The following is a 27,106-nucleotide window of genomic DNA, read 5'->3' as shown; positions in this document are numbered from 1 at the left end:
GCATGTTGTTAGGGATGTTTTTATGTATTGATATACATCCTGCTGTTCTGTTTACTGAAAGATGGTGACATTGATTTTATCCTGGCCCCCGCTGTGGGATCTCTTACCACAGCAGCGACTGGCACCGGCCAAGGACCCAGCACCTCCACAATACCAGGTGAGGACATACTGCTTATTTGATTATGCTTTAGAGTGGAAATTATCTCAAAAGCTGTCTTTGCTTGCACAGACTTTCTGCATATGAAAATGCCTCTTAGCAGATGAAGATTGGATTGAAGCAGAATCTCTCAAGTGTGCAGAAAGTAAATGAAGCACCATACTATGTTTTGTGTAAAAATATACATGGAGAGTAACAAATATGTAAAACTATGGAAATCAGCATGAAGTTGGGATTACCCTCTGTATTTCAAATGTGATTGGGAACTGAAATTTACAGTACTTCAGTGAAGTATTGCAGAAACCACTGAGTAGTCAAGTTACCAGTTATTCACCACAGTGAACTTGATTTTAGCAGGTAGTAATTTTTTGAAGAAAAACAGTTTCTCTGCAATTTTTTTTTCTTACTGCAGGTCCTTCTACAGAACCGTCTGTAGTGGAGTCGAAGGATCGGAAGGCAAATGCTCATTTCATACTGAAATTGCTGTGTGATAGTGTTGTTCTACAGCCTTATCTTCGAGAATTGCTGTCAGCTAAGTAAGGATTTTCATGAGAGTTCTCACTATCTTTTGTAATGTTATCCTTCCTATCTTAAATCAATTACATACAAGCCTTTTTAAAACAATTACATAAAGGCCTGTTAGTTAAAATTGAAAATGGTAGAATACAGCTGTATTGAGTCCTGCAATCCTTTAAATGTATGTCTGTTTCAGAGAAGTAAAATAAACAAGAGTGCTTATTCACTCTGATTTTTCTGTTTGCACAAGCTCAGCAGTGCTAAGTTTTCATGTATTTGTATCCTATGTCTCCTGTTAAATTAAAAAAATTCAGTGTTTTAACTTTTCTGTTGGGGTTTTTTCACCTAGGGATGCGAGAGGCATGACACCATTTATGTCAGCAGTTAGTGGCCGGGCATATCCTGCTGCAATTACAATTCTAGAAACTGCACAGAAAATTGCTAAAGGTACAACAGTTTTACTGATTGTTAGTGTGTGGCTTCCTTCTAAACTTTGGCATGTGTGCAGAGTCATTACTAACACTGTAGATTGCAGCATGTTTCAGAAATGTTGCTATTATGGAGTATCTTTCTTTTTTGCAGTTTGTATATTGCAGTAGATTTGTATGAATATTATTGCTTTTGTGTTCATTATAGCCTTTTTGGCATTTCACTGTTATATAAACCAGTGGATTAAGGTACTGTTTTTTGGTAGCACAGTTGTATCACATGGAACTTCTTTGTTGAAATTGAAAAAGCCTTATATGATACAGTGATATGCCAAGCTAGATCCTATTCCTGAAAAGACTTTTATACAAACAAGTATTTTGTGACTCTCTTGTAATGGTGGTATTTAATTTTTTGGGAGAAATACATGAAATTGAATTTGGGGAAAAACTTAAGCACATTAGAGCTTGTCATACCACAGTTCTGTAGGACTTTGTGTGGGACAGGAATACTCCTTTTAAGAATATGGTCCATAATCCTCCAAAATGGTGATTCATTTAATTGATTAAAGTATTAGTGAATTTGAAACTGGGAGATAATAGTTGTGGTTTTCAGTCAGGAATTTGCAGATGCTTCTATAAGAAATAATCTGACAGGCAGAAAGTTTTCTCAAAAACCTGTAACAGGTTTTATTCAAACTTCTAATGCTGTATGAGATTTTGTAATGGCAAGCATCTGCCAAGAATGGATTCTTCTGGTGGATGTTTTTTGGTGGGGATTGTTTTTAACACTGTTATTCTATTATTTTAGCTGAAGCAACTTCCAGTGAAAAAGAAGATGATGTGTTTATGGGAATGGTTTGTCCTTCTGGTACAAATCCAGATGACTCTCCTTTGTATGTTTTGTGTTGTAATGATACATGCAGTTTTACCTGGACTGGTGCAGAACATATTAACCAAGTAAGATTTTTTTTTTTTTTAAACAAATAGGAATGTGTTTCAACCATGTGTTATGTTAGTCTACTAATCTGATTTTTAAATTATTAATTACATTGTTTAAATTACTGTGACTTTTAAGTCTGGTGTAAGTACTGCCTCCCCAAACTGCTGTGTAGTCTCAAAGCTGACTGTGTTCCTCAGGACATGGTTGTTACTGGGTGTGGTTTTTCCCCTCTGGCTAACTTTGGCAAAAATTTTGATGGACATGGCTCTTTGAAATCACTGAATATTCTAACGTAACAACTAAGTTTCACTTTCTAGAACTGACCTACTTCTAAGTTTAGGGATCAATTTAAACAAGTGCAGTTTCACTGTAACCTGAAATAGTGTGAGATTGCAAGCACTGTAAGGAAAAACTGTGCATAATATGTTTTTTCCCCTCTTTTTATTTAGGATATATTTGAATGCCGAACATGTGGCCTGTTGGAATCACTTTGTTGTTGCACAGAATGTGCAAGGGTCTGTCACAAAGGACATGACTGCAAGTAAGTATTGTGTTCCATTTCTTAAAATTAAATCAGTATTTTATGGTTTCCTTTTGTTTACTGATACTTAATAAATTTTTTCATTGTTTGAAGTGTTCCAAACTTACAGAAGAGAACAGAAGATTAATGAAATTGTTTTCTATCTACTCTATAAGATTTATTTAATAGGTCAGAATTGAAAGAGTAACCTGAAGTGGTTTTGTACTTTCCACTTTGTAGTATTTAGAGTAAAGGAATAATTCTCAAAGTGCATAATATTGTGAGAACATTTTATCTAAATCATACTGTGTTTTCATTTTGGGTGCCTCTCAGAGTTTTATAAGTCCTGACAACAGATCATTCTTGTGAATTTTTGGAAGGAAATGTAGGATATTAGTCTTTTTAAAATCAACTGTGACAAAGGGAAAAGCAAGCAGTCAATCAAGAAATCTCAGATCAACCTAGCCCAAAGCTTTGAAGTTGCACGTATTCTGTGCTGCTGTTACAGGGTGTAAAAGTTACAGCATTAATATCATAGCCATAATGAGCTAACAAATACAATTATAAAGACATTCTCTGCACCTTAACAGTTATTTTACTGCATGTCGTAAGTGTTTTCAGCTTAACTTTCTTGGGTGGAGGCTGTTTTAGGGAAGAATAAACGGCCTTGGAGTAGTTTTAGTAAGACAGTATGAAAAGCTCTGTAATGAAACTGCCCTCTTAAGATGAGTGTAGGAAACATGGATGACAAACGTCAAGTGCTGCCACATATAAAATCTATATTTCTCTTTTTTAAGTTAGGTTTTGGCATTTTGCTACTATCAGAAACAAAAAAAAACTGCAGAAAGAAATATAAGCATGTACACTAACACCCTCAGCTTGTGTAAAAAAGATTTGGTATGTTACTGAACAGTTTTGCAGTTCACCTTTTCTATTTCTTGTAGGCTCAAACGAACATCCCCAACAGCCTACTGTGATTGCTGGGAAAAGTGCAAGTGTAAAACACTAATTGCTGGACAGAAGTCTGCTCGCCTTGATCTCCTTTACCGCCTGCTTACCACCACAAATCTTGTTACCATGCCAAATAGCAGGCAAGTTCATATTAGCATTGACTAGGGCAGAATTTTTAAAATTGTATTCTAGATATATGTGGTATATTGTATTTAAACTAATATTTTTTTCATTACAGGGGAGAACATCTGCTGTTGTTTTTAGTACAGACAGTTGCTAGGCAAACTGTAGAACACTGCCAGTACAGACCACCTAGAATCAGGGAGGATCGCAATCGTAAAACTGCAAATCCTGAAGGTAAGAGTTGTGTCAGTGAAATAAATGGCAAATTTCATATTTCAGTACCTCTTTCTTATGCTTCCTTGTTTTGTTTGTTTTATCTTTGTAGATTCTGATATGCCTGATCATGATTTAGAACCTCCTCGTTTTGCCCAGCTAGCACTGGAACGTGTTTTACAAGACTGGAATGCACTGAAGTCCATGATAATGTTTGGCTCCCAGGAAAATAAAGACCCGTGTGTATCTACACATAGTTACTGATGTAAAGTTTGATCTGATACTTGACAGCTGCTGACTTACATAAATTTATTTCTTTTCTTCTTGTTTTTTCCAAGTCTTAGTGCAAGCAGTAGGATAGGTCATCTTCTGCCTGAAGAGCAAGTTTACCTTAATCAGCAAAGTGGAACTATTCGCTTGGACTGTTTTACACACTGCCTTATTGTCAAATGCACAGCAGACATTTTGGTAAGCACTCTTAGCCATTTTTACATAGGTTTTCTGAATAATAGGATATTATATGGTATCTCTGACCATGTGCTTGGAAACTTAATTTGAAAGTAACTTTAAGTTAATCTTGGTTTTGTGAATTTATACTGTTATGACTGTGATCTCCCTTTGAGTCTTAATCTCTCTTGTTTCATGCTTCAAAATTACACACAACTAATGAGTTGTAATGACCTCTTTCTTCAGCTGTTAGATACTTTGCTGGGTACTCTGGTAAAGGAATTACAGAACAAGTATACACCAGGACGCAGAGAAGAAGCTATTGCTGTTACAATGAGATTCCTGCGCTCTGTGGCAAGAGTCTTTGTCATTCTTAGTGTGGAGATGGCATCCTCCAAAAAGAAAAAGTAAGTGGTGAAGATGTGTGTTGGTTGTGGTGGTTTTTTTCCTTTATTTAGTACTTTTCCCTATATAATGAGTTGATAAAAATCAACAATAGGCAGATACATCTGAATTATTTTGTATTCTGTAGACAGACTTGGAAAGATGGACAATAACTGCTGGTATGTCATGTAACTTCTTAATGCAATGCTTGTTAAACTTACCTGTTCATAGTAAACTTTGTTTACAGTGTTAGGGTTTTTGGAAATAGTTTTTTTAAACATATTAAAATTACAGTGTATGGTTGGTTGTCAGTAGGAGATTTAGATATCAAGCCTTAGTCTTGAATTATTGAATGATAAATGTTTTTCACTGACTTGTATAGGTGCATATTGTTTCTATACATGCAAATGCATGTATCTCTTAAAAATTATTTTTTGAGGAAAAAATTAGGACAATTAATATTGCCATGAAGTTTTTGAGGGAAAAAAAAAAGTATTTGACATTTATCTTTCTGTATTTTATCCCCCAGCAATTTTATTCCACAGCCAATTGGAAAATGTAAACGTGTATTTCAGGCATTATTGCCCTATGCTGTTGAAGAGTTGTGCAATGTAGCAGAATCTCTAATTATTCCAGTCAGGATGGGAATTGCACGTCCTACAGCACCCTTTACCCTTGCTAGCACTAGTATAGATGCCATGCAGGGAAGTGAAGAACTGTTTTCTGTGGAGCCTCTGCCACCCAGACCATCATCTGACCAATCTAGCAGGTAAAGCTTGTTAAAGCTTACTATCTGTTCTTTTCAAAGACTTCTTAAAGGTGGTTTTATTTTGGAGTTTTTGTTAGCTTTGCATTAAGTGATATCCAGAGGTCCAAATTGACTTTTTTTGAGGATTTATTTTTATATATATTTTTCTTTTAAGTTCTAGTCAATCTCAGTCATCCTACATAATAAGGAATCCTCAGCAAAGACGAATCAGCCAGTCACAACCAGTTCGTGGCAGGGATGAAGAACAAGATGATATTGTTTCAGCTGATGTAGAAGAGGTCAGTTTTCTTCTTGTACTTTTTTTTTTTCTCAGTATAGCACTCCTAATTAGCCCATGCTTTGACATCTGAATCTGAAATTCATGCATCTGTTTTGAAAAAGTTGTTAAGTAGTACTTCATGAAATCTTACAGTGCTGTAAGCATTTTTAACAGAACTTTGTAATTGTTGTTTTATATTTTATTTCTCCCTGTTAAAAAAGTTTTAAAGTCTTCCAGCACATGGCAGCTATTATGTAGTTTCTGTTAGAGAGCTAGAGCATTTTTCAGCAGATAATAGCAGATAATACCTCTTCAGTATTTAAAAGCTAACTATTGATTTTGTAGTCAGTTTTATCCTTATAGCATTAAAATCTAACATCCAAAGCTGTTTTATTTGCATATATGATTTTTTTTCCCCACAACACTGTAAACTGTACAGCCACGTACAACTACTGTGGCTGTAAGTTCATTTTTTGGTCACATCAGTTCAATTTTGAGGTCATCTTTCTAAGATGTGTTTTTTTAAACCAAACTTTGCACTCTGCTTTGGAAAACTCGTAGATTCTCTGATATTGAAGATAGTCTGGCATAATACTATGATCTCTTTCCAGGTTGAGGTGGTTGAGGGGGTGGCGGGTGAAGAAGACCATCATGATGAACAGGAAGAACATGGTGAAGAAAATGCTGAAGCAGAAGGACAGCATGATGAGCATGATGAGGATGGTATGTATAATGTACATCCTGCACATTTACTGCTTGAGTGCAGTAACTATGCATCAAAAAGAAAAGCAACTTGGAATCACCAGTGATAATGATTTGGGAGATTTGCATGAGTAGAGAGAATCCAAGGGTTCCAGACTGCTCATCTTACAGAAGGAGATGTGTAAAATTAGAGATAACATGTAGTAGACAAGTGCATGAACCTTTTCTGCTTGAGGAGAAAATATTAAGTTCCCAAAGATACCAGATGTTATTATATGCTTGGTTAACAATGTATTTTACCTTTTGTATTTGCTACTGTAAAATGTTGTTGATGGTTGGGCCAATTGCAAACCATGACATTGGTAGATGTGTTCTCAAAAGCAGTTTGAATCCTGGCAAGCTAATTCTCAAACTAATCACAAAGTACTAAATTATGATTCAATGTTTTGTAGACATAATTAATCAATCCTCTATGAAAATATTTGAAATTAATGTGACTTGTCTTGTATTACTTAGTTTGGGGTTAGATGACCCAAAGCTATGATTAAAAAAAAAGTTATCTTCTTCTCTTTCTGACTGTGCTTTGTGTTTCCAGTCAATCCACTTACAGTATAGTAAATCTGTTTACTGATTTGCTGAATATTTAAATATTTCATTCTTAAAGCTTAAAACTGGAATAGAACCTGTATATTTAATTAGGATTTCTTTTAAGTTTTCAAGTATTCCTTAAATACTAGTTGAAACAGTATATAGTAAATTGTCCTAGTACATGTGTATGAAGAGTTGTGGAGTTTTGTGGCTGGAGTGACTTATTTTGAATCCTAAAAGCTTTTATTTTCACTGTGTGTTGAATGTACATGTACAGTGCAGAGTGAGAGCAGGTGGCTAATTGCTGGAAAATAAGAAAACATGCTCCAGGTATTGCTGGGTGTCTGCACTGCTTTTATGACCCTCTGCATATCCATTAACTTCTGCTATAGTAAAAATGTCTGGGGTTGGTTTCTGTCTTATATGAGTCACCACAGTAATTATGTCTTCTAAACATGAGATGTTGTGTACCATTGTTTTTATAGGCAGTGATATGGAGTTGGATTTGCTGGCTGCTGCTGAAACAGAAAGTGACAGTGAGAGTAACCACAGTAACCAGGACAATGCCAGTGGGCGCAGAAGTGTTGTCACTGCAGCTACTGCTGGGTCAGAAGCAGGTACACCACATCTTTATGGGTCTAATCTAGCTGGTTAAATTTCGATATTAGGAGTAAGTACTCTCCTCCTTCCCTCAATTTCCTGGTTTTCCTTTGCTCTAATAGTAAGGTACTGTGAAGACTTTTTGAACAAGGAAATGCATTAAGATGTGACCTACATTTTTTGCTCTTACAGTGCAGTTGCATGTGTTAGAAATTACCATGTGCTCTTGCGTAGTGAAATGAAATAGTCTCACTTATTTTTCAAGTGTAGTAGTTGAAAACAATGGTTTATGGTTTAAATCAGTACACAAAACCTGAGCAGTCATTGTACAGGTTTTTGAGAGCAACTGCCTTACTGTCCAATTTGGAAACATAATTTTTAGAACTCTTTTCCTAGGGGTAGAATCAGTAAAGTATTTTTAAATCCAATTGCTTCTTAATTTATATTTTAAAGTGTAAGTAATCAGCTTTTCCATTACACCTGTGGAGAATTAGCAGTATGTTATAATGATAATTTATTGAACATTTTCAATAGCGGTATTTGAACCTTTTTAGTGTAGTGTAGTTTCTCATGGAAGAAGTCTTATCTACTATGCTGACATGATATGTGTATATGTGCACAGGTGTGGAGCTGTCAGTTGTCGCTTATTTTTCTCAACAGGAGCTAGCAGTGTTCCAGCATTTTTTTCTGAAGATGACTCTCAATCAAATGATTCCAGTGACTCTGACAGCAGCAGCAGTCAGAGCGATGACATAGAGCAGGAGACCTTCATGCTTGATGAGCCCCTGGAGCGAACCACAAACAGCTCGCACGCCAACGGTGCTGCGCAGGCGCCCCGCTCCATGCAGTGGGCTGTACGGAACACCCAGAACCAGAGGACAACCAGCACAGCTCCCTCGAGTACGTCAACCCCAGCAGGCAAGTCGGAGTGAATTGCATGCATCAATGCCAGCTAGCTCTGGCTTTGTTCCTTCCTCTGCTTTTGTTTATTCTCTTAAGGATGAAATCTTAGCTCTTTGTAGTACTGCTGACCTACCTTGACTGTTCCAGTTGTAGTTTTGAATTTAAAAAAAGGAAAATATTTGTTTTACTTAAGATTGAGTATGCTTACTGTAGTTAGTAATTATTTGTTAGTTACAGTTGTGATTTCAGTAATATTTACAAGTTTATTTTTGCAAATCTTCATGAAATCAATCAGTACACAAATTACATAACAAAGGTTCAATGAGTTCATTAACATAATCTTTTCTTTTATATTTAGCAAGTTCAGCGGGCTTGATTTATATTGATCCCTCAAACCTTCGTCGGAGTGGTACCATCAGTACAAGTGCAGCAGCAGCTGCTGCAGCACTCGAAGCCAGCAATGCAAGCAGCTATTTAACATCTGCAAGCAGCTTAGCAAGAGCATACAGTATTGTGATACGGCAGATATCTGATCTGATGGGTCTGATTCCCAAATACAATCACTTAGTATACTCCCAGATTCCAGCTGCAGTGAAGCTGACTTACCAAGATGCAGTTAACTTGCAGGTAAGAACATGGAAATTTTCATAGAAAAAATGTAATTTTAATACAACTGAGTTTTAAAGGTAAAATTATAGAATTGTTGAGATTGAAAGTGACCTCTAGCTTATCTGGCATATTGGCTAATCTAAATTTCCTTGAGGGTCAACAAGAGCAGGCTGCTCAGGACTGTCCGAATATCTCCAAAGATGGAGATTCCACAGCTGCTCTATTAAATGTTTGACAGCCTTCACAGTAAAAGAGGATTTTTCTTGAATTTAAAGAGATGTACCAGGTATTTAAATTGATGCTTACTTGTTCATTTACTGGGTATCACTAAGAAGAGTCTGGCTTTGTGTACTTCATACCTTTTTGTCAGGTTTTTGTACACACTGGTAAGATTCTCCTGAGTTTGTTTCTTCAGTCTGTATTCCCAGCATTCTCAGCCTTTCCTTATGTTAAGAGAGAGTGTGGGCTAAAGTAACTGTGGTCACTTATTTAATTAAATTGAGTCAGAATTGACTGGGGTTTCTGCTAGACATCTGTTGCCCTATTCTGTTTGACATGAACTGTTGAGTCTATATAAGAAGGAAATTAGTAAGGGCTAAATAATTAAATCAGATAAAAGATTTGTACAGGTAAATGTACTGTTCACTGTCCCTTCAGGGACATGGTCATCCTTTCCATGTTATACACTTACTTTCTATACAGTGCTCTTGACTGTCTGTTTTTGAAAGTTTATGTAAAATGCATCTGTAGAGAAAATACATGTCAGACAGCAGTCTTCCCCTTCATGTATAGACATTTGTTTCAGAGACTGACAAGACTGGAGGGACTCCAGAGTGTTTAGAAAGTATGTACCAACTTGTGCCCAGGCATAGTGTGTAGGGTAAAATTGTATGTACTGAATTTAGTGCAGAAGTCAGCTGTGACAACACAGCTGCTGTGTGGGGGCAGGAAATCAAGGGATGCTCTTTTCTCTTCGTAGGGATGTGGAAACCTGCTGACGATATATTTCCTTGTAATTGAGCCACATGGTATTTGTATGGCTCTGTTTGCACAGTGTGATGGAAGGAAAGGACTTCTGATTTGGGAGAGGAAGGCTAGAAAGATATTCTGAGACAAACACTGGGGTAAACAAACAGGAAAAGAGATGAGAGAGTGTAGTTTTATTATGGAGGAGGCTAAAATAATTTTCTGTTCAGGAGATTCTTAATGGGAAAAGTGAACAGGAGATCTGTCCAGCTGAGGCAGCAAGAGGTTTGTATTAGCACAGGAAACCTGAACAGCGGAGGTTTCGTTTGGACACAGAAATGGGGTTGAGACAGCATTTTGTTAGTTTAGTGCATTAGAAGTGTGAGGGATATTCCTGAAGGCCAGAATCCAGAGGAATGAAGAAAGCAGACTAATGTTGGATGAAAAAAATCCAACAGGTCAATGGAGTTAGCAGATGGTAAGAAAAGCAGGCTGCAGAGCCAGTAGTGGGAACAGCTGAAGCAAAGATGAGACCAGGAGGTGAGACTTGTATGCAGACATAGTTCTCTGTGCAGGTCTTAACTTTGTTGTCTTCAGTGAGTAATTTGCAAGGGGTGAAGAACGGTGAAAGATCTGGCTGATGAATTCCACAGCAGACTGAGGGCTGTTAAAGCTAATAGAAAGTAAGGAATTCAGCTCAAATTGTCAATTTGTGCATACCTGGGAGATACTGAGTGGTCAGGAGGTGAGGAGTAGAAGAGATGCCTGAAAGTGAGAGAGGTGGTGAGAGTGCTTTATAGATATCAAAGTGTCAAGCAATGAGAGCTGCATACTACCACTGTAAATCAGCAGTCTCAAGAGAGCTTTCAGAAACTGATCATCGATAATTCTTGAGCATGGTTTTACATCCTCTTTGTAGTGAATCAGGAAGATTTCATTCTCGTCATCTAGTTCTATTGTTTGCAAAACCAATTAAATCTCATTTTCTATAGAATTATGTGGAAGAAAAGCTTATTCCTACTTGGAATTGGATGGTCAGTATCATGGACTCTACTGAAGCTCAGCTGCGTTATGGTTCGGCATTGTCATCTGCTGGTGATCCTGGGCATCCAAATCATCCTCTCCATGCTTCTCAGAACTCAGCTAGAAGGGAAAGGATGACAGCCCGTGAGGAAGCCAGCTTGAGAACACTTGAGGGAAGAAGGTATGAAAATAGTTTGATTACTGCATGCAGTATGAATTATCAGTTATATGGTCAAATCTTATTCACAGACATCTTAGGAATCTAATTCTGCAGTGCTGGAATGTAGTTGGTGTTCTGATTTAAGTTGGCTTCCTGTGTTGTTGCTACTATTCAGTTTATTCTGACAAACTAGATTCATCTTGAGCAGTAACTGTTTGCAATGTACTGCATCTGCTTGTTCTATGCTTTTAGTTTGTTATCACTATTTTTATTGAGATTTTACATCCAAATTTCAAATATAGGGCTTATAAATAACGTGTGTGTTCTCCTGTGATGCCTGATGTGACTGTATTCAATCCTTCTCCTTCACTAGACGTGCTACTTTGCTCAGTGCCCGTCAGGGAATGATGTCAGCACGCGGTGATTTCCTGAACTACGCGCTGTCCTTGATGCGTTCTCACAACGATGAGCACTCGGATGTTCTTCCTGTTCTGGATGTCTGCTCACTAAAGCATGTAGCATATGTTTTTCAAGCCCTTATTTATTGGATAAAAGCAATGAATCAGCAGACAACGTTGGATACTCCTCAGCTGGAAAGGAAAAGGTACTGAGGTTGACTCCTAGAAACAAAACCTATGTAAAAGTGGCGTAAGCCCTTTTGTTTCAGTCATAGGTATTTTCCTCAGCAGCTTACATAAATATATGCATTAATCTGTATGTCTGAGTGTGGGTGTGTGTAGTAACATCTATATTATAAATGTATGTGGTAACATACATATTATAAAAATAGTTTCTATAATGGTATATAATGTACCTGTGTTGGATAAGCTTGTTGCAGTACCCTCTTCACTTCTTTTTATACTGTAAAAATGTTTTCTTGCTGTTGAAACTTGAGTTGGAGTTTTAACTCTGTAGCAGTGCCTCTAAAAGAAATGCTCAGGACAATTTCCCAGTTAATTACATGAGACATAAATTTGACATGATAGCAACTTACTTAGATGTCTGTCAAACATGTTAGAGATGACACTGGAGAAAATGTCATTGTCTGATATAATGGGCTTTGTGGTTTTGTTTTGTGTTTGGCTATATGCATTTGAGACTCACCTGATATTTAAAGCACAGTAGGGAAATCAATGACTGAAAGTGTCCTTGAGTTGGAAAACTGCTATTTCAACTATGGCATTTTACAAGGTGCATTTTTAAATTTTAAGACATCTTAAGATTTCTTTTTACATTTTTTTCATTTCAAATGCCAGTTAATGCTAATAGAAATGTCCACCTGTTGGTAGTCTACAATCTCTGTTCTCATTTCTTACTAGGTTTTTAGGTAATGTACCCAAGCAGTCCTAGTCAACCATTAAATGCAGATCTTTGCCTCTTTTTGCTCCTAATTTTCAATACTGCAGGTCAAGCTTAACTTTGCATTTTCTCTACAAATTTAGTAACTGTAAAATGAGATATTAATATTTTAGATATATGTTGGACTGCTCTACTTCAGTTGTGTTCTGTTTATCTTGGTAGTATAAGGTTTGTTATGACCTCAAAGGTGTACCAAGGGGAGTGTTATCAACAGTAGTTTCCTCACAAGTAAGAACACTATAGTATAGTAGGTATAGCCACAGCTTTAACCCTCTTCCAGGCAATAACATACTTCCAGAAGATGCTTTTCAAAAAAAAAAAAAAAAAAAAAAAAAAAAAAAAAAAAAAAAAAAAAAACCAAACAAAAAACTTTCTGAAATATTTTCAGAATTTTGGAAAAATTCTGAAACATACTGAAATCTGTCAAATAACTGTTCATTAAAGAATTGGGAAATTTGCATGAAATGCTTTTAGAACTGTGAAGGCCTAGACCTTTTCAATTAAAAGTGAGTGGTTCAAACAGTTGCTTCCGTTAGATGACATATTAGTAGTGTGAGTAAAATGAATTTTATCAGTATTCATCTAGCTTCAGAAGACATTCCACAATGCATAAATGCAAGAAAGTAATACTAATCAAAGTTCTTGATAGAACAGTAGTATAATATAGTGAAATCAAGTTTTTAATGTGCAGCTTGCTGACTTACCTTCTGGAATGACATAGGTGTGATTATTTTAAAATTTTGAAATAGTATTCACTTGCATATTTTTTCCACTAATCCAGGGTTCCTAGGATTTTATATTGACATAGTGTTTAAAACCAAGTGTCACTGCCCAAAGCTGTAACTTTTAAGATCAAAGTTGGTAGGTGGCCAGATGGCTCTAAGGGTAACTGTGTGAGTGATGCAGTGAGGATGTAATGAGAAGTTCTCTACGGTGCTTCATTTATAATTTTGTTTTTGTTATGTATAACTCTTAAGTACACTTCCTAATTATGCTACAGATATAGAGGTTTTGCCTAATAATTTCTTCAAGATGATTGACTCTTTTTTATTTTCTTTTGTTTTGTTGTTGTTCTGGGTGTTTTTTATTAAGAACTCGTGAGCTTTTGGAACTGGGTCTTGACAACGAAGATTCTGAACATGAAAATGATGATGATACCAATCAAAGTTAGTATACAAAAATTGACATAGCATACCAAAATGCCAAACTTTCTTACTGCTTTTTCCCTTTATCTAGCTGAGGTTTTGAATAAATTTTGCTTCTTATGTATGTAAGTTGGGTTTAGTATGATTTTCTGAGCATTGTTACTTTACCAAGTTTCTTCCACCATTGCCTATTTCATTGCCTCAAATTTCAGGGCCACCTTTCCATCTCCTTTCTCAATAAACTGCAGCATTTCTGCCCTTACCTACCATTCTACATTAAAATTTGAGTCATAGTTAAACTGATCTTTTGATCTCATGAAACTGTGCTGAAAACAGTACAATATATACTCCTACATACAGTGTAGGAGTGCCTGTTCAGTAAAGCTAGGTATAGTAAAAAGAATAAAAACTATAAGCAAATTAATAAAGATACAGCATTTGCAGAAGCATTCTGTGGAAGTACTGAATTTGCAGAGATTCTCCTTTAGTCAGGTAGCTAATAGGGAAAGATACTAATTTTTGGCATTTTATATCCTTCGCTTTTATAACTGTGATAACTGATTTGAAATCTCTGATGTTTAGGTGCTACACTCAACGACAAAGATGATGATGCCCTCCCAGCAGAGACTGGCCAAAACCATCCATTTTTCAGACGGTCAGACTCCATGACATTCCTTGGCTGCATTCCACCCAATCCTTTTGAGGTTCCTCTGGCAGAGGCCATCCCCTTGGCAGACCAGCCACATCTATTACAGGTGACATTAGAGATGCTGTTTTGGAAGAAACCTGCAGTTTGCTTTTTCATTCCTCACCGAAGTGTATTACTGACCCAGAGCACTTTTGTTGCTTTTCAGCCAAACGCTCGCAAAGAGGATCTGTTCGGCCGACCCAGTCAGGGCCTGTACTCCTCTTCTGCCAACAGTGGCAAGTGCTTAGTGGAAGTTACAGTGGATAGAAACTGCCTTGAGGTAAATGTAAAGCTTTATTATTTTAAACAATATGGTAATTTAAACTAGAACCTTCATTCCTTAAAAAGACACCTTAATGTTTTCAGAGAGAATTTGATGTAGCTTTTAGAATGATAATTTAAAAAGCCCAGTGCCTCTGAAAATTTGAAGTCTTTATGAAAAGTATGCTTAATATAGAAACTTGATGATTATTGACTTACAGCAGCTCTCAGGTAATATTTTTAAATGCAGCAGTACAATTCTGAGTTAATTTTAGAATGCTACTTATAAAATTATTTTTGATAAAAAGATTTGTCTTCCTATAGTCCTTCCAGTAGATTTGAGTTGCCTTCAGACTGAACATTAATTGGCAAGCATATGAAATGCAAACATACAGTGGGGAAAGTAGTTTTTTTTCTGTATTCATTGAAATGATTGATGTCACTGTGTTTTAACAGGTCAATTACAGCGTTCACTTTTGTGTGATTTAAAATATACACCTATGAATGTATGTGCTGAAAAAGCCTTCTAGTCTGCTTTGAAAGTGCAGCTAAATTTTACTTCTCTTTTAGGTTCTTCCAACTAAAATGTCTTATGCAGCCAACTTAAAAAATGTTATGAGCATGCAAAATCGGCAGAAGAAGGAAGGGGAAGAACAAAATGTGCCTACAGAAGAATCTGAGAGTTCAAAACCAGGGCCTTCAGCTCACGATCTTGCAGCACAACTGAAAAGCAGCTTGTTGGCAGAGATAGGATTGACAGAAAGTGAAGGGCCACCCCTCACATCTTTCAGGTAGCTGAGTTAAAAATTACATTTTGAAATATAACCGCTCTGATAAATGGCTGTTTGGGACTCTGGAAAGTCTTTTTTAAATTAAAATAGGTAGCCAAATTTAGTTTGGATTTGTAGTTTGTGATTAGTAGCTTCTAAAGTGAATAGTTGAACAGTCTTCAAAGAGGTCTGTGCAAACTGTAGACAAATTCCTTTACTCCCTGACTTCCTGCTGCAGACCTACTGTGATGTCCTGGGTAGCCAGGCTGAGCAGTTGGAATTGACAGCTTGCTGTCTGTGTCTGGTGGTGCTGCCCACACTTAACACAGTTACAGATTGACCTGTCCTCCTTCAAATTACAGCTATTTTAAAAGAAATTAAGGTCTTGGTTGATGGGAGACCAGTAACAGTGAATTCCACATAGCACCAAAAGTTACATGCTTTGGAAGCAAGACTTGTGTTTCTGCTGAGACTAAGCAGACTCATGTGCTTTTGTGCACAGACTTAGCCTACTGTGTTGTTGTTTATCAGGAATAAAAAACTTAGTTGAACGCAGAGGGTAAGATAAAGCTGAAGTACACAAAATGTCTCTGAAATTTAACTTGATTCCACACCTGTCATTTTTTCTTCTCTCTGTCAGGCCTCAGTGTAGCTTCATGGGCATGGTTATTTCTCATGACATGTTGCTGGGACGTTGGCGCCTTTCTTTGGAGTTGTTTGGTAGAGTATTCATGGAAGATGTTGGAGCAGAGCCTGGATCGGTATGTGTTTCTCAGTGTAAGGACACTTCTTACAGCTAAATTCTGACTCTCACTAATTATTCTGATTTTGGCGTTTGTTTGGTTTTTTTTTTAATTTTTAGATCTTGACTGAATTAGGTGGCTTTGAAGTAAAGGAATCGAAATTCCGCAGGGAGATGGAAAAACTTAGAAACCAGCAATCACGGGATTTAACATTGGAGGTAAAAAATGTTAGTTTATCTTCATATAATATTTCATTAAAAGTTGAATTATTACAGTAACTTAATAGGAAAATTTGTATTTCAGAGTCTGCAAGCAGGTGTCTTAAATCATACTTTGTGAGTTATATTGCAATTACTCTGTAGTTTTTCCCCGTCTGATGTTAGTTTTTGAATCTGTGCAGCAGTGTCCAGAAATCTGTTGTGAAGCTGAAAGCCTCTTAAAATGACAGTTGGTAAAGAAAGAAATTTTTTTTATTTTTTACTAGGTTGATCGAGACAGAGACCTCCTAATTCAGCAGACCATGAGGCAGCTGAACAATCATTTTGGTCGCAGGTGTGCCACCACTCCGATGGCTGTACACAGAGTGAAAGTTACTTTTAAGGATGAGCCTGGAGAAGGCAGCGGTGTAGCACGAAGCTTTTATACTGCTATTGCACAGGCTTTTCTGTCAAATGAGAAACTGCCAAATCTTGATTGCATTCAGAATGCCAACAAGGGTACCCATACAAGTAAGTGATGCACAGCAGTTAATCTACAGAAAATATTAATAAAAACCTTGGGTGCTTTATTTACATAGAAATACTTGGCCTTGTGCCAGAGACATCTCTTGTTAGCTCAGCCCAGAATGCATTAAAATTATGCATTAGTTCTCTGGAGCAAGGAAATGGCTTTCCCCTCCCATGCTTTCAGAAACAGGAAGTTCTTGTTTTTCTTGCAGCATGAGTCTGCTTTAGATGTGCTCAGATTTTTTGAGTCCTTCTCTCCAGGAGGTAATAATTGTCCACATTTTAGCTACTGAGTGCTTATATGTTTTATTATGACTGTTCCATCTGACTTGCCACAAACACATTTTAGTTTTTTGAAAGTATCTGTAAACTGTTAAAGTATTTTATCATTTTTAAGGTGATACAAACACTTCAGGTTGTTTCTTAAGTTTGGCTGAACCCAATCACTGCTTCAAGTGAAATGGTTCTGTCTCACTGATGTCTGACAAGCTCTTCCAAACCTTAGTCTTCCTTACACTGAAACTTAGGTAGGAGAGAGAAATATAAAGATGTTTAAGTTTATGAGGTTTTTTGCCCTTCAGGTCTGATGCAGAGATTGCGAAATAGGGGAGAGAGAGATCGGGAAAGGGAGCGAGAGAGAGAAATGCGGAGAAGTAGTGGCTTGCGAACTGGTTCTCGGAGAGATAGGGATAGGTAAGTGATAATCTTTATCTTGATGAAGATATTTTGTCAAATAGAGTAATTGCCTTGGATACTGTCAGGAAAGATACTTCCTCCAGTTAATGGAGTATATTTCAGGAGTGATTTGCAGGGTAATTTCTTGAAATTCGGTCTCTAGTTTTAATTCTTTGAAGAATTATTATTCTTACTTTATCATTAATAGGTTACGTCTCCACCACAGGCCATCAGTTTCTTCTGCTAAAACAATAACAAAAACTTGTGTACTAGAATAAAATTGTGAGGTAGTTTAGAAACAACAATGCCATTGGTGGCATGTCTGACTGCTGTATCCAAAACACAAGTAATACTAAAATCTCTGGTTTATTTTGATTCTCTCTTTCTGATTCATTCTCTCCAAGCAGCTATGAGCAACACTACTATTCCAGCAGTAAAGCTAATGCTAATATCAATCTGTGTGCAAATAATATTGTTCCCAGAGGATTTTTGAATTTTTCCTCTGAAATGAGTACAAACTACTCTGATTATCTTAAGGGACTTCAGAAGACAACTGTCCATTGACACACGACCTTTTAGACCAGCATCAGAAGGAAATCCTAGTGATGACCCTGACCCTCTCCCAGCACACAGACAAGCCCTTGGAGAACGGCTCTACCCTCGAGTGCAAGCAATGCAACCAGTAAGACTTCTCTAATACACTTAATGATTGTTCTTGTCATCTTGTAATGTAAAAATTCAATTCCTTATCCATAATTGAAATAATTGAAACATAATTGATAGTATTTGAACATGTAAGACTGATTTTATGTTTTATTTTGTTAAGATTTTGTTTCTCTAATTTGTTTTTTAGCTTAGGAGGTATCTTGTAATGCATTCTCTATTTAATATACCAAAACTTTCATAAGATTGTATTTGAAAATGAGAGAACTGGAGGAGAATAGTAAGACCTATCACTCCTTTATCCCCAGGCATTTGCAAGTAAAATCACAGGAATGTTGTTGGAATTGTCTCCTGCTCAGCTGCTTCTGTTACTAGCTAGTGAAGATTCCCTTAGAGCAAGAGTTGATGAAGCAATGGAACTCATTATTGCACATGGCAGGTAAAGTATCAAAAGTGAGAACTGATTTTGTGGCCAAGCACTTGTACTGTTCACCATCTAACTCCAATACGTGCAGCTTATTTCTTGATAGTCTAGATACTTTTCTTTGGACAAGTGACTTTTTGGCTTTGGTTTAATCTATTCTGACTAGTTTCAGAATATGACAGTTCCTTATTGAGAGCAGCCCTGTGAGAAGGACTTGATGGGTGCTGGTGGATGAGAAACTTGGCATGAGCTGGCCATGCAATGCACCTCGTGTTCTGGGCTGCATCAAAACCAGCGTGGCCAGCAGGTTGAGGGAGAGGATTCTGCCCCTCTGGTGAGACCCCACCTGCACTGCTGCATCCAGCTCAGGGGTCCCCAGCACAGGAAGGATATGGACCTGTTGGAGCAAGTCCTGAGGAGGTCACCAAGATGATCAGAAGAATGGAGTACCTGTCTTAAGAAAAAAGGCTGAGAGAACTGGGGTTGTTCAGCATGGAAAAGAGAAAGCTTCTGGGTGACCTAATTGTGACCTTCCAGTCCTTGAAGAGAAACAACAGAAAGATGGAGAGGGATTTTATACAGTTCAAGGGGAATTGCTTCAAACTGAAAGAGAGAAGGTTTAGATTAGATAACAAGAAGAAATTCTTTGAGGATAGTGAAGCACTGCAGTGGGTTACCCAGCGAAGCTGTAGATCCCTGGAGATGTTCAAGGCCAGGCTGGGGCTCTGAGCAACTTGCTCTAGAGGAAAGTATCCTTGCCCACAGGAAGGGGGATGGAATTAGATGATCTTCAAGTTCCATTCCTAACGAAAACATTCTATCATTCTGTGATGGTGAAATTAAATCTGTCTTTTTATTCCCTTCTCAAGGGAGAATGGTGCTGACAGTATATTGGATCTTGGATTGCTAGACTCTTCAGATAAAGTACAGGTAATGACCTGTTGCACAGAATTTGTATAAGATTAAGTGTTATCAGTTGATTTAAAACTGGAAGCAATTGGAGGCTTTATCATGCAAGACAAAGTTCTGTTTAATCATTTTGTTTTGAAAGGATTAAAAATTAGCCAAAAGTGTAAAATGTCATCATTAGGAAATATCACACGAATTCTTAACCAATGGAACCTGAATCTTTGTGTCCTGTGGCAAATAGCTTGATGTGTGTCAGTAACTAGACGTAATGTGTTAATTGCTGTTTTGACTTTCAAACCAGGAAAATAGAAAGCGACATGGATCCAGCCGCAGTGTAGTCGATATGGAATTGGACGATACAGATGATGGGGATGATAATGCACCACTTTTCTACCAACCTGGAAAACGAGGATTTTATACACCAAGACCTGGTAAAAACACAGAAGCAAGGCTGAATTGTTTCCGAAACATTGGCAGGTATTCTACCATTAACTTTTTAGTCTGAAAAAATGTAAAAGACAATCATACACAACACCAGGGAGAGTATCAATGATCTAAGCTAGAAAAAACTTTTAAAATTTTTTAGCCTTCTTTTTTTCAATTATGTATGCCCTTGATTTTCATTTGTGACCAATCCATTTGGAAATCTGACTCCAGTTTAATTCTTAGAATATTGGAACTCTTAAATGTGAGTTTGCTGAAAGGTCTCTAGTGTAATTTGTATTGTACTAAAACCAACTCCAAACATATTTTTTCAGAATCCTAGGATTGTGCTTGTTGCAGAATGAACTATGTCCCATCACATTAAATAGACACGTAATCAAAGTTCTACTTGGCAGAAAGGTAAGTTGAACATATAAATTTTAATGTCCTGTAATTACTTAAAACTTCGTCTCTAAAACTGGGCTTTTTCTGCATACCATATATGTATTAACTAGCCAAATTGATACTCAGAACTGTATGGAGGTCTTTAATTTGAGAACTTTAACTTGAGAATTGAATATTTTCGTTTCCTAGATTTGGAACAGAGTAGATGTACTAGAAGTCAGGTGTTTGACTAAGATGTAATGATTGTAATAGGTCAGCCTTCAGCCCTCTTCAGAAACTGCACACTGTCTGCTTTTTTTCTTCCTGTGACTCAGAAACGAGAGTGTTAGACAATACTAGGCAATAGCTTACAGAAAAGCATTTTCCTGGATATTTGAGAGAGCTCATGGAATTAATTTGTAATTAAAATTTTGTCTGAGACCAAAACTGCTACCCTGGCCCAGTAAAAGCTAACAATGTATGGCAGTTTTGGTGTATTAGTCAGTGGCATTGTAAGTTGTCTGATCCAGCAAACTTAAACCAAGGCTTGCTATTGCTGGTCTTTCCTTAAGTTCAGTTTTGATCACATAATCAGTTACCCAACATAGTATAATCTTTAAATGAAAAAGAGTTAATGGGAGAAATGGCCTTTAAATACCCCCTGGTGTCTTCCAAGAGTGATTGCCTTCTAATTATTCTCTTAAGGTTTTTCTTGTTGAACATGTATTCCTTCCAGTATTCCAGTGTACCTTCTAAAGCAGACTGAAAGTAGTTTAACTGCATCTATTTCTGTGTGTTTATATCCTTTGTTGCTAGTGCATAGATTTGGCACAGGTCCCATAATTTTAAATACATTGTTAAACATCTGTTATGTTTCAAACTTCTGTCCTTTTTTATAGGTGAACTGGCACGACTTTGCTTTTTTCGATCCGGTTATGTATGAAAGCCTTCGGCAGCTTATCCTCGCATCCCAGAGTACAGATGCTGATGCAGTGTTTGCAGCAATGGATTTGGCCTTTGCAATAGACCTGTGTAAGGAGGAGGGTGGAGGGCAGGTAAGCACAGCAAAACTTGTGCCTCTGTAGTTTCAGAGTTTGACAGCTTATGGGTGTCCGATGCACATAATCCAGGCTCTTCTCACATGGCAGATAAAACATTTTACTCTTCTGGATTCAGTGCAGTGTTCTTAGATATTGAAGCCTGGATTTTTTTTCTTTGAAAACCGTATAAAGCCTACCATAGACCCTGGTAACTGTAGTCAATCCTAGGGAATCTTTAAAACTAACCTGTAGTAGTGAATCTTACTTGGGTTTGGAGGTATGTTGAGCAATAAATCACTCTGCAGCCTACTGTGGTGGTTGTAATAATCTCATTTCCTTTATGTCTTTTTTCTTTTCCCCCTTTTTAAATGTTCCTTATTTCTTTGCCATAGGTTGAACTTATTTCCAATGGTGTAAATATACCAGTCACTCCTCAGAATGTATATGAGTATGTCCGGAAATACGCGGAACACCGAATGTTGGTAGTAGCAGAGCAGCCTCTACATGTAAGTCTTTAGAGGAGTTTTTTTAAGAAGAAGAAAAATAAAATCTGTAATATTTCCATCAGTTAATTATTCTCCTCATTGTGGTGTTGTTAATCAGGTTCCTTTAAAGTCTTGACAGCCTGATTAAAAGTATTTAATTTCTTTTTGTAATTGTATAGCTGTTTATGTAGTACTGTGAAGACGCTGAGTGAGTAATTTATTTTATAGAATGAAAGATAATTTATTTTATTGTGGGTCTCATTGGTTAAATATATATGTTTATTTCTTGAGCTCAAATGGCACAAATCCTCTTGGAATTTTGGCTTTGTATTTGGCAGCTACTTTGTTCATAATAATTTATTACCTTTGATTTGTTGGCATCCTTGTTCTAAGGAAAAATCATTTGTAAAACCACTTATACTAGCCTGGCAAGAAACGTAAAAATTGACTCGAAAACCATATTAAAAGTTTTGTGCTTTTTATAAGCCCTTGTCAAATAGCACTTACAGAATAATATATTTTTGTAGACAGTTAATGAAGGCCAGTCTGTCATATGATGCTACATCTAAACTTTGTTGCTTGTGCTCATTGTGGTTTCCTGCTTCACATCTGAGGAAGGGTAGCAGGCCAGATTACCTCTGTGCAGCTGAGGTCCAGATTCTCACAGAAAGAACGTTGTTCCTGGAATTAATATACTTGATCTCCATGTCTGCATATATTACTAATTTAACTCTTGTTTATTTTAAAAGTTAAAAACCCTTATACTTGTATTCATTTTGAAATTTTCTAAAGCAAATTGATTTATAGTATTCCATTTTGAATATGGAATTTCCTGTCGTTTTTAGATATTACTTATATGGAATATATGTGTGTCTGTGTGTGTAATATTTTTGAAGCAGAGTTGGGGTGTGTCTGAGGAAGCAAAGTAAAAGGAATATGCAAGATGCATTTTTAAAAAAATTCTCATAAAATTCAGTGCAGCTTAGCAAAATACCTGAACATTTTCTTCTGCTCCTGGTGAAATACTAGCTCAAACCAGTACTGCTTTCTTTTGCTCTAGTAGGTAGGGTTTAAAAATTGGTGCAGTTCTTTGTTTCAGAAGATTTGCATCTCAGATGATAAAGCTTTAAAAGAACAGCTCAGAGAATAATGAATCTTGAGTTAATGGGAATTTCACATGAAACTTAGAGTAATGTGTTTAAAGTCAATCTTAAAAGTTACACAGTTACAATCTGCATTTTGTGGTTTTCACTTAAGGCAATGAGGAAGGGGCTCCTGGATGTACTTCCAAAGAATTCATTAGAAGATTTGACAGCAGAAGATTTCAGACTCCTGGTAAATGGCTGTGGTGAAGTAAATGTGCAAATGCTAATCAGCTTTACGTCTTTCAATGATGAATCAGGTATGAAATAACTTAGTCATAAACAGAATTGCAGGTATAACTTAACACTGTTTTTTCTGTGTGTAGTAGTTACTAGCATTAAACTTGAACTATTAAGTCTGACATTAGTTAATAAGCTAGTGAAACCTGTAGTAAAGTTATTACTTGGGATATTTTTTTACATTCCTTAGAAAATATTTTCCTTCAGGTAAGTGAGGGTGGAGAAAGCTGTCACTAGATGTTAAATGCACAGATTGTATTACTGGTAGTATATCTTCCTTGTGAAAATTCTCTAAAACGATAAGTGATGGATGCAAGTTTAATACTTCATACATAATTTTTAAACTGTGCTTAGTTGCAGTTGGGCTTTTTGGTAAGAAGGGCAGAGTGGGAGTGGTACTGAGTTATGTCAGTGTTGGCCTTGCATTCAAAGCTGTTAATTTTGAAATTACTAGTCTCCAGTATCAGGACTTTATGAATGTGATTGTAGCTGAGATCCAACTTGTAGCACATGTAAAACAGGTTTGTTAGTGTTATTGTCCAGTGTAGCAGCTGAATTGTGTACCTTGTTGTTTCACACAGGAGAAAATGCTGAGAAGCTTTTGCAGTTCAAGCGTTGGTTTTGGTCCATAGTTGAGAAGATGAGTATGACAGAAAGACAAGATCTGGTAAGTTGTCCATTCCCCTTGGAAATGTGCAGAAGAATTGGAATAAGTGGTGTCAGTACTGTTCTTACCTGTGTCTACCTGCAGAGACTTTGTGAAGAGTTAAGGTAGCAAAGCAGGGTAGTAGGGTTGGGTAAGACTTGGTTCTGGAAACAACAGGTGTGAATCCCAGACCTTCTTGTAACTGAAAGGAAGCAAGGTCTGTTCTTCTCCCTCTTCATACGTCTCTTACAGAAGCACAGTTTCACTCAGCACAGCTGCTCTTAAGATGAGTGTGGTTATTCAACTGTGTTGTGGGCTGGTAGGGTTTTGAGGTCAAGTTCTTTTCATGCATCATCCACTCACCTGACTTCTGTGTATCCTGAGGGTAATATGTGTGTCCTCTCTGTAAGATGTCAGTAATGATACCATGTCCTTCTCAAAGCCCTTTAGGAATGAGAAGCATGAAATAATAAGATACTGTTCAGGGGAATTTCATTTCAAAAAACTTGCCTGTAAATTTTATTCATTGTACACCTCTTAAAACAGTTTGTTTTTAACTTCCTACTCTTTAAAGTACTATCTCTCCCTTACAGTCTACTGAAAGGAAACAAAGAGTACTCTGAAAAGTGCAACCCTAGAGCACATTTTTCAACAAGCAGCTATGCTTACACTTTGGTGGTGACTCAGTATTTCACACTTGAGATAATAAACCAAATACTCTCTGTTGCTCCCTTTTGTCTGTACCAGTACTACATCCTGTAGTCTCTGTCTGGTTTGTGAGACATTCCTGATTCAATTTGTATTGATGGCAGTCACCACCTTCCCAGATGGATTTTTGGACATGCTGTTTGCTGAGGATTTGTTGATACAGGATAATTTTGAGTGCTGCTTTTATGAGTTTTATGAATGAGCAGTTGACGAAGGGAAGTGAAGGAAGCTACTACAGAAGAAAGCAGAATGACTGTGGAGTTTAGTTTGGCATATTGAGGAGAACATAGCATGATTAATCTTGCTGTGACTGTGCAGTTCTTTTTTAACCTATCCCTACACTATTTGTGGGCAGTATGAATCTTAATTTTAAACGCTGTCGTCTTTTTTCAGGTTTACTTTTGGACCTCAAGTCCATCATTGCCTGCCAGTGAGGAGGGGTTCCAGCCTATGCCATCCATCACAATAAGACCACCAGATGACCAACATCTTCCAACAGCAAACACTTGCATTTCTCGCCTTTATGTCCCACTCTATTCCTCTAAGCAGATTTTGAAACAAAAATTGTTACTCGCCATTAAGACCAAGAATTTTGGTTTTGTGTAGAGTATAAAAAGTGTGTATTGCTGTGTAATATTACTAGCTAAGTTTTGTAGATTTTTCCATTTGTCTATAAAAGTTTATGAAAGTTAATGCTGTCATACCCCTGGTGGTACTTCAAAGATTTAAATGCAAACATTCCTGTACTAAATTTGTAACATAAAGGCCTGAGGAGCACTAGCAATTTGTGATTGCAACAGTTTGCTAGTCAATAACTCCTTTGCCTAACCCCAGCCAAAGATGACAGCAGAACAATATAATTTACACTGTGATTTATCTTTTTGCTGAGGGAAAATATGTAAAATGTTCTGAAAATTCACTGCTGCCTTTGTGGAAAGTGTTTCAGCAAAGGTTCTTGTATAGAGGGAGTAGGGAATTTCAAAATAAAAAATTAAGTATGTTCTGTGTTTTTAACTTTTTTTTATGGTGTTTAATTTGTGGTTGGCTGCAGTTGTGTATCATGTATATTGAACTTGTAAAAAGTTCCTGACAGCTCAGATCCCAGAGTTGGGATTGTTCACTTATGAAAACCACTTCCATTGCAATTTTTGTTCTATTGCATTGAAATCTGGCACATCAGATACCATTACTAATATTTTGCATGTAATCTGTACCTTTAGTGGGTTTTTTTCCCTGTACATATTTGATGAGGCCAATGCACAGTATTTCATAGTTCACAATCAACATTTTTGTATCCTTGTTACAGTGAACAGACAGTCAGGAGATTGTTCCACTACCAGTTCTAACCCAACACTTGTACTACTACATTATCTAACTATGTAAACTCAGCCTGGGCACTTTCTGGTAACTGTAAAATGTTTATAAGATCATGACTATTGAAGATACATTTTTTGGAAAACTTTAATGTTCGTGAGCTGCTTAACTTCTTTTGTATCTAGCCTTTTTTTAAGTATCTTGTTACAGTTTTTTAATAAAGAAATTACAGACGAAATACCAAGTCATACTGAAGAAACAATAGTTTTTATTTATTAAGCCATTTATACTTTAGCTAACAGCACACACTAAACATAGTTGGTCATTAAAAATCTGAATTTTTGTAGCTGAAAATTGACATGCAGAAGACATTTAGCCCACATTTTACAGTTAGCAGAGAATCCTGAAAGAAATGGGCCAGGCAACTCCTCCTTTTAAGAGAATTGGTTTGAAGGAAAAGTGGCTTGTTCTGAAAAATCTCAAGGTAATTAGGTTAGAATAAAATTCTCAAACTTCATTGTAGTGAGTTCTACTGTATGTTCACTTTTGAAGTACTTGGTTACTTTTGGGGAGGGCAGTCTTTGACCATAATCTAGGATTTCTTTTTCCTAAGGCTTGAGAGTTTTTTGAGTTAGATATTGTTTGATGAAGAGAGGAGCTACTTTTTCAGTGTCAAAATAAATTTACGAAAGCTTAGCAGACTGAAATATTGAGGGATAAGAAATTTTGTGGTGGCGATGTTCTTCTTTAGTGCTTCTCCAACCCCATTAGTCCATGTTAATGATTTTTTTTCTCCCTTTTGTTGGGAAGAGCTGAAGTAATGTTCCATCCAAATCCTAGTAGAAATCACCTTTGCCAGAGCTCCTCTGGGTTTTCCTTTCTGTCAGCTAGTTGTAGGATGACCAAAAGTTACCTACATCTGATTTTCAAAAAAGCCTCTTCATTTATTTAGTTGCTAAAGGTATGGAGTACAGTTGATACCACAAATTCTGATCACCAGTTGCCAAATTGATGCTGAAAATCCTTTTTTTCTAAATAAGGTGGATTGTTTCAGGCTTGTGTAGTTAAACTGCAGATAAACAACTAGATGTAGAATTACTTCTG

General features: G+C 36.8%; 1 protein-coding gene and 1 long non-coding RNA gene across 13 annotated transcripts in view; one reads left to right on the top strand and one right to left on the bottom strand.

The window, feature by feature from the left end:
- The window catches only part of UBR5 (ubiquitin protein ligase E3 component n-recognin 5), an 85,400-nt gene extending 59,150 nt beyond the window's left edge, over window positions 1-26,250 (top strand). For 7 of the 11 annotated variants that reach the window (XM_064393526.1, XM_064393542.1, XM_064393533.1 and 4 more), the window contains 36 exons: window positions 62-157; window positions 570-693; window positions 1,023-1,120; window positions 1,910-2,058; window positions 2,491-2,582; window positions 3,506-3,652; window positions 3,751-3,869; window positions 3,961-4,087; window positions 4,187-4,316; window positions 4,542-4,702; window positions 5,209-5,448; window positions 5,603-5,726; window positions 6,319-6,430; window positions 7,483-7,614; window positions 8,258-8,515; window positions 8,859-9,127; window positions 11,068-11,279; window positions 11,632-11,862; window positions 13,710-13,783; window positions 14,345-14,517; window positions 14,617-14,730; window positions 15,282-15,502; window positions 16,122-16,242; window positions 16,344-16,442; window positions 16,709-16,952; window positions 17,531-17,642; window positions 18,162-18,306; window positions 18,596-18,726; window positions 19,581-19,641; window positions 19,922-20,097; window positions 20,379-20,463; window positions 21,327-21,482; window positions 21,860-21,973; window positions 23,210-23,354; window positions 23,916-24,001; window positions 25,082-26,250. In XM_064393526.1, the coding sequence (XP_064249596.1) occupies window positions 62-157; window positions 570-693; window positions 1,023-1,120; window positions 1,910-2,058; window positions 2,491-2,582; window positions 3,506-3,652; window positions 3,751-3,869; window positions 3,961-4,087; window positions 4,187-4,316; window positions 4,542-4,702; window positions 5,209-5,448; window positions 5,603-5,726; window positions 6,319-6,430; window positions 7,483-7,614; window positions 8,258-8,515; window positions 8,859-9,127; window positions 11,068-11,279; window positions 11,632-11,862; window positions 13,710-13,783; window positions 14,345-14,517; window positions 14,617-14,730; window positions 15,282-15,502; window positions 16,122-16,242; window positions 16,344-16,442; window positions 16,709-16,952; window positions 17,531-17,642; window positions 18,162-18,306; window positions 18,596-18,726; window positions 19,581-19,641; window positions 19,922-20,097; window positions 20,379-20,463; window positions 21,327-21,482; window positions 21,860-21,973; window positions 23,210-23,354; window positions 23,916-24,001; window positions 25,082-25,294 (5,291 nt within the window). In that variant the 3' untranslated portion in view covers window positions 25,295-26,250. The remainder of the gene's footprint in view (window positions 1-61; window positions 158-569; window positions 694-1,022; window positions 1,121-1,909; window positions 2,059-2,490; window positions 2,583-3,505; window positions 3,653-3,750; window positions 3,870-3,960; window positions 4,088-4,186; window positions 4,317-4,541; window positions 4,703-5,208; window positions 5,449-5,602; window positions 5,727-6,318; window positions 6,431-7,482; window positions 7,615-8,257; window positions 8,516-8,858; window positions 9,128-11,067; window positions 11,280-11,631; window positions 11,863-13,709; window positions 13,784-14,344; window positions 14,518-14,616; window positions 14,731-15,281; window positions 15,503-16,121; window positions 16,243-16,343; window positions 16,443-16,708; window positions 16,953-17,530; window positions 17,643-18,161; window positions 18,307-18,595; window positions 18,727-19,580; window positions 19,642-19,921; window positions 20,098-20,378; window positions 20,464-21,326; window positions 21,483-21,859; window positions 21,974-23,209; window positions 23,355-23,915; window positions 24,002-25,081) is intronic. The other 4 variants (XM_064393458.1, XM_064393478.1, XM_064393498.1 and 1 more) reach the window with 4 other exon arrangements.
- Window positions 21,361-27,106, bottom strand: part of LOC135283118 (uncharacterized) — a 9,991-nt gene continuing 4,245 nt past the window's right edge. Inside the window, exons 2-4 of one of the 2 annotated variants that reach the window (XR_010349001.1) lie at window positions 24,344-24,424; window positions 24,070-24,255; window positions 21,361-22,633 (exon numbers count right to left, since the gene is read on the bottom strand). This is a non-coding gene — a long non-coding RNA (uncharacterized LOC135283118). Of the gene's footprint in view, window positions 24,256-24,343; window positions 24,425-27,106 lie in introns of both variants that reach the window. The other variant, XR_010348999.1, reaches the window with a different exon arrangement.

Source organism: Passer domesticus, chromosome 1 (assembly GCF_036417665.1).
Source record: "Passer domesticus isolate bPasDom1 chromosome 1, bPasDom1.hap1, whole genome shotgun sequence".
NCBI classification, from domain to species: domain Eukaryota; kingdom Metazoa; phylum Chordata; class Aves; order Passeriformes; family Passeridae; genus Passer; species Passer domesticus.
This window is presented reverse-complemented; position numbering and strand designations above follow the sequence as displayed.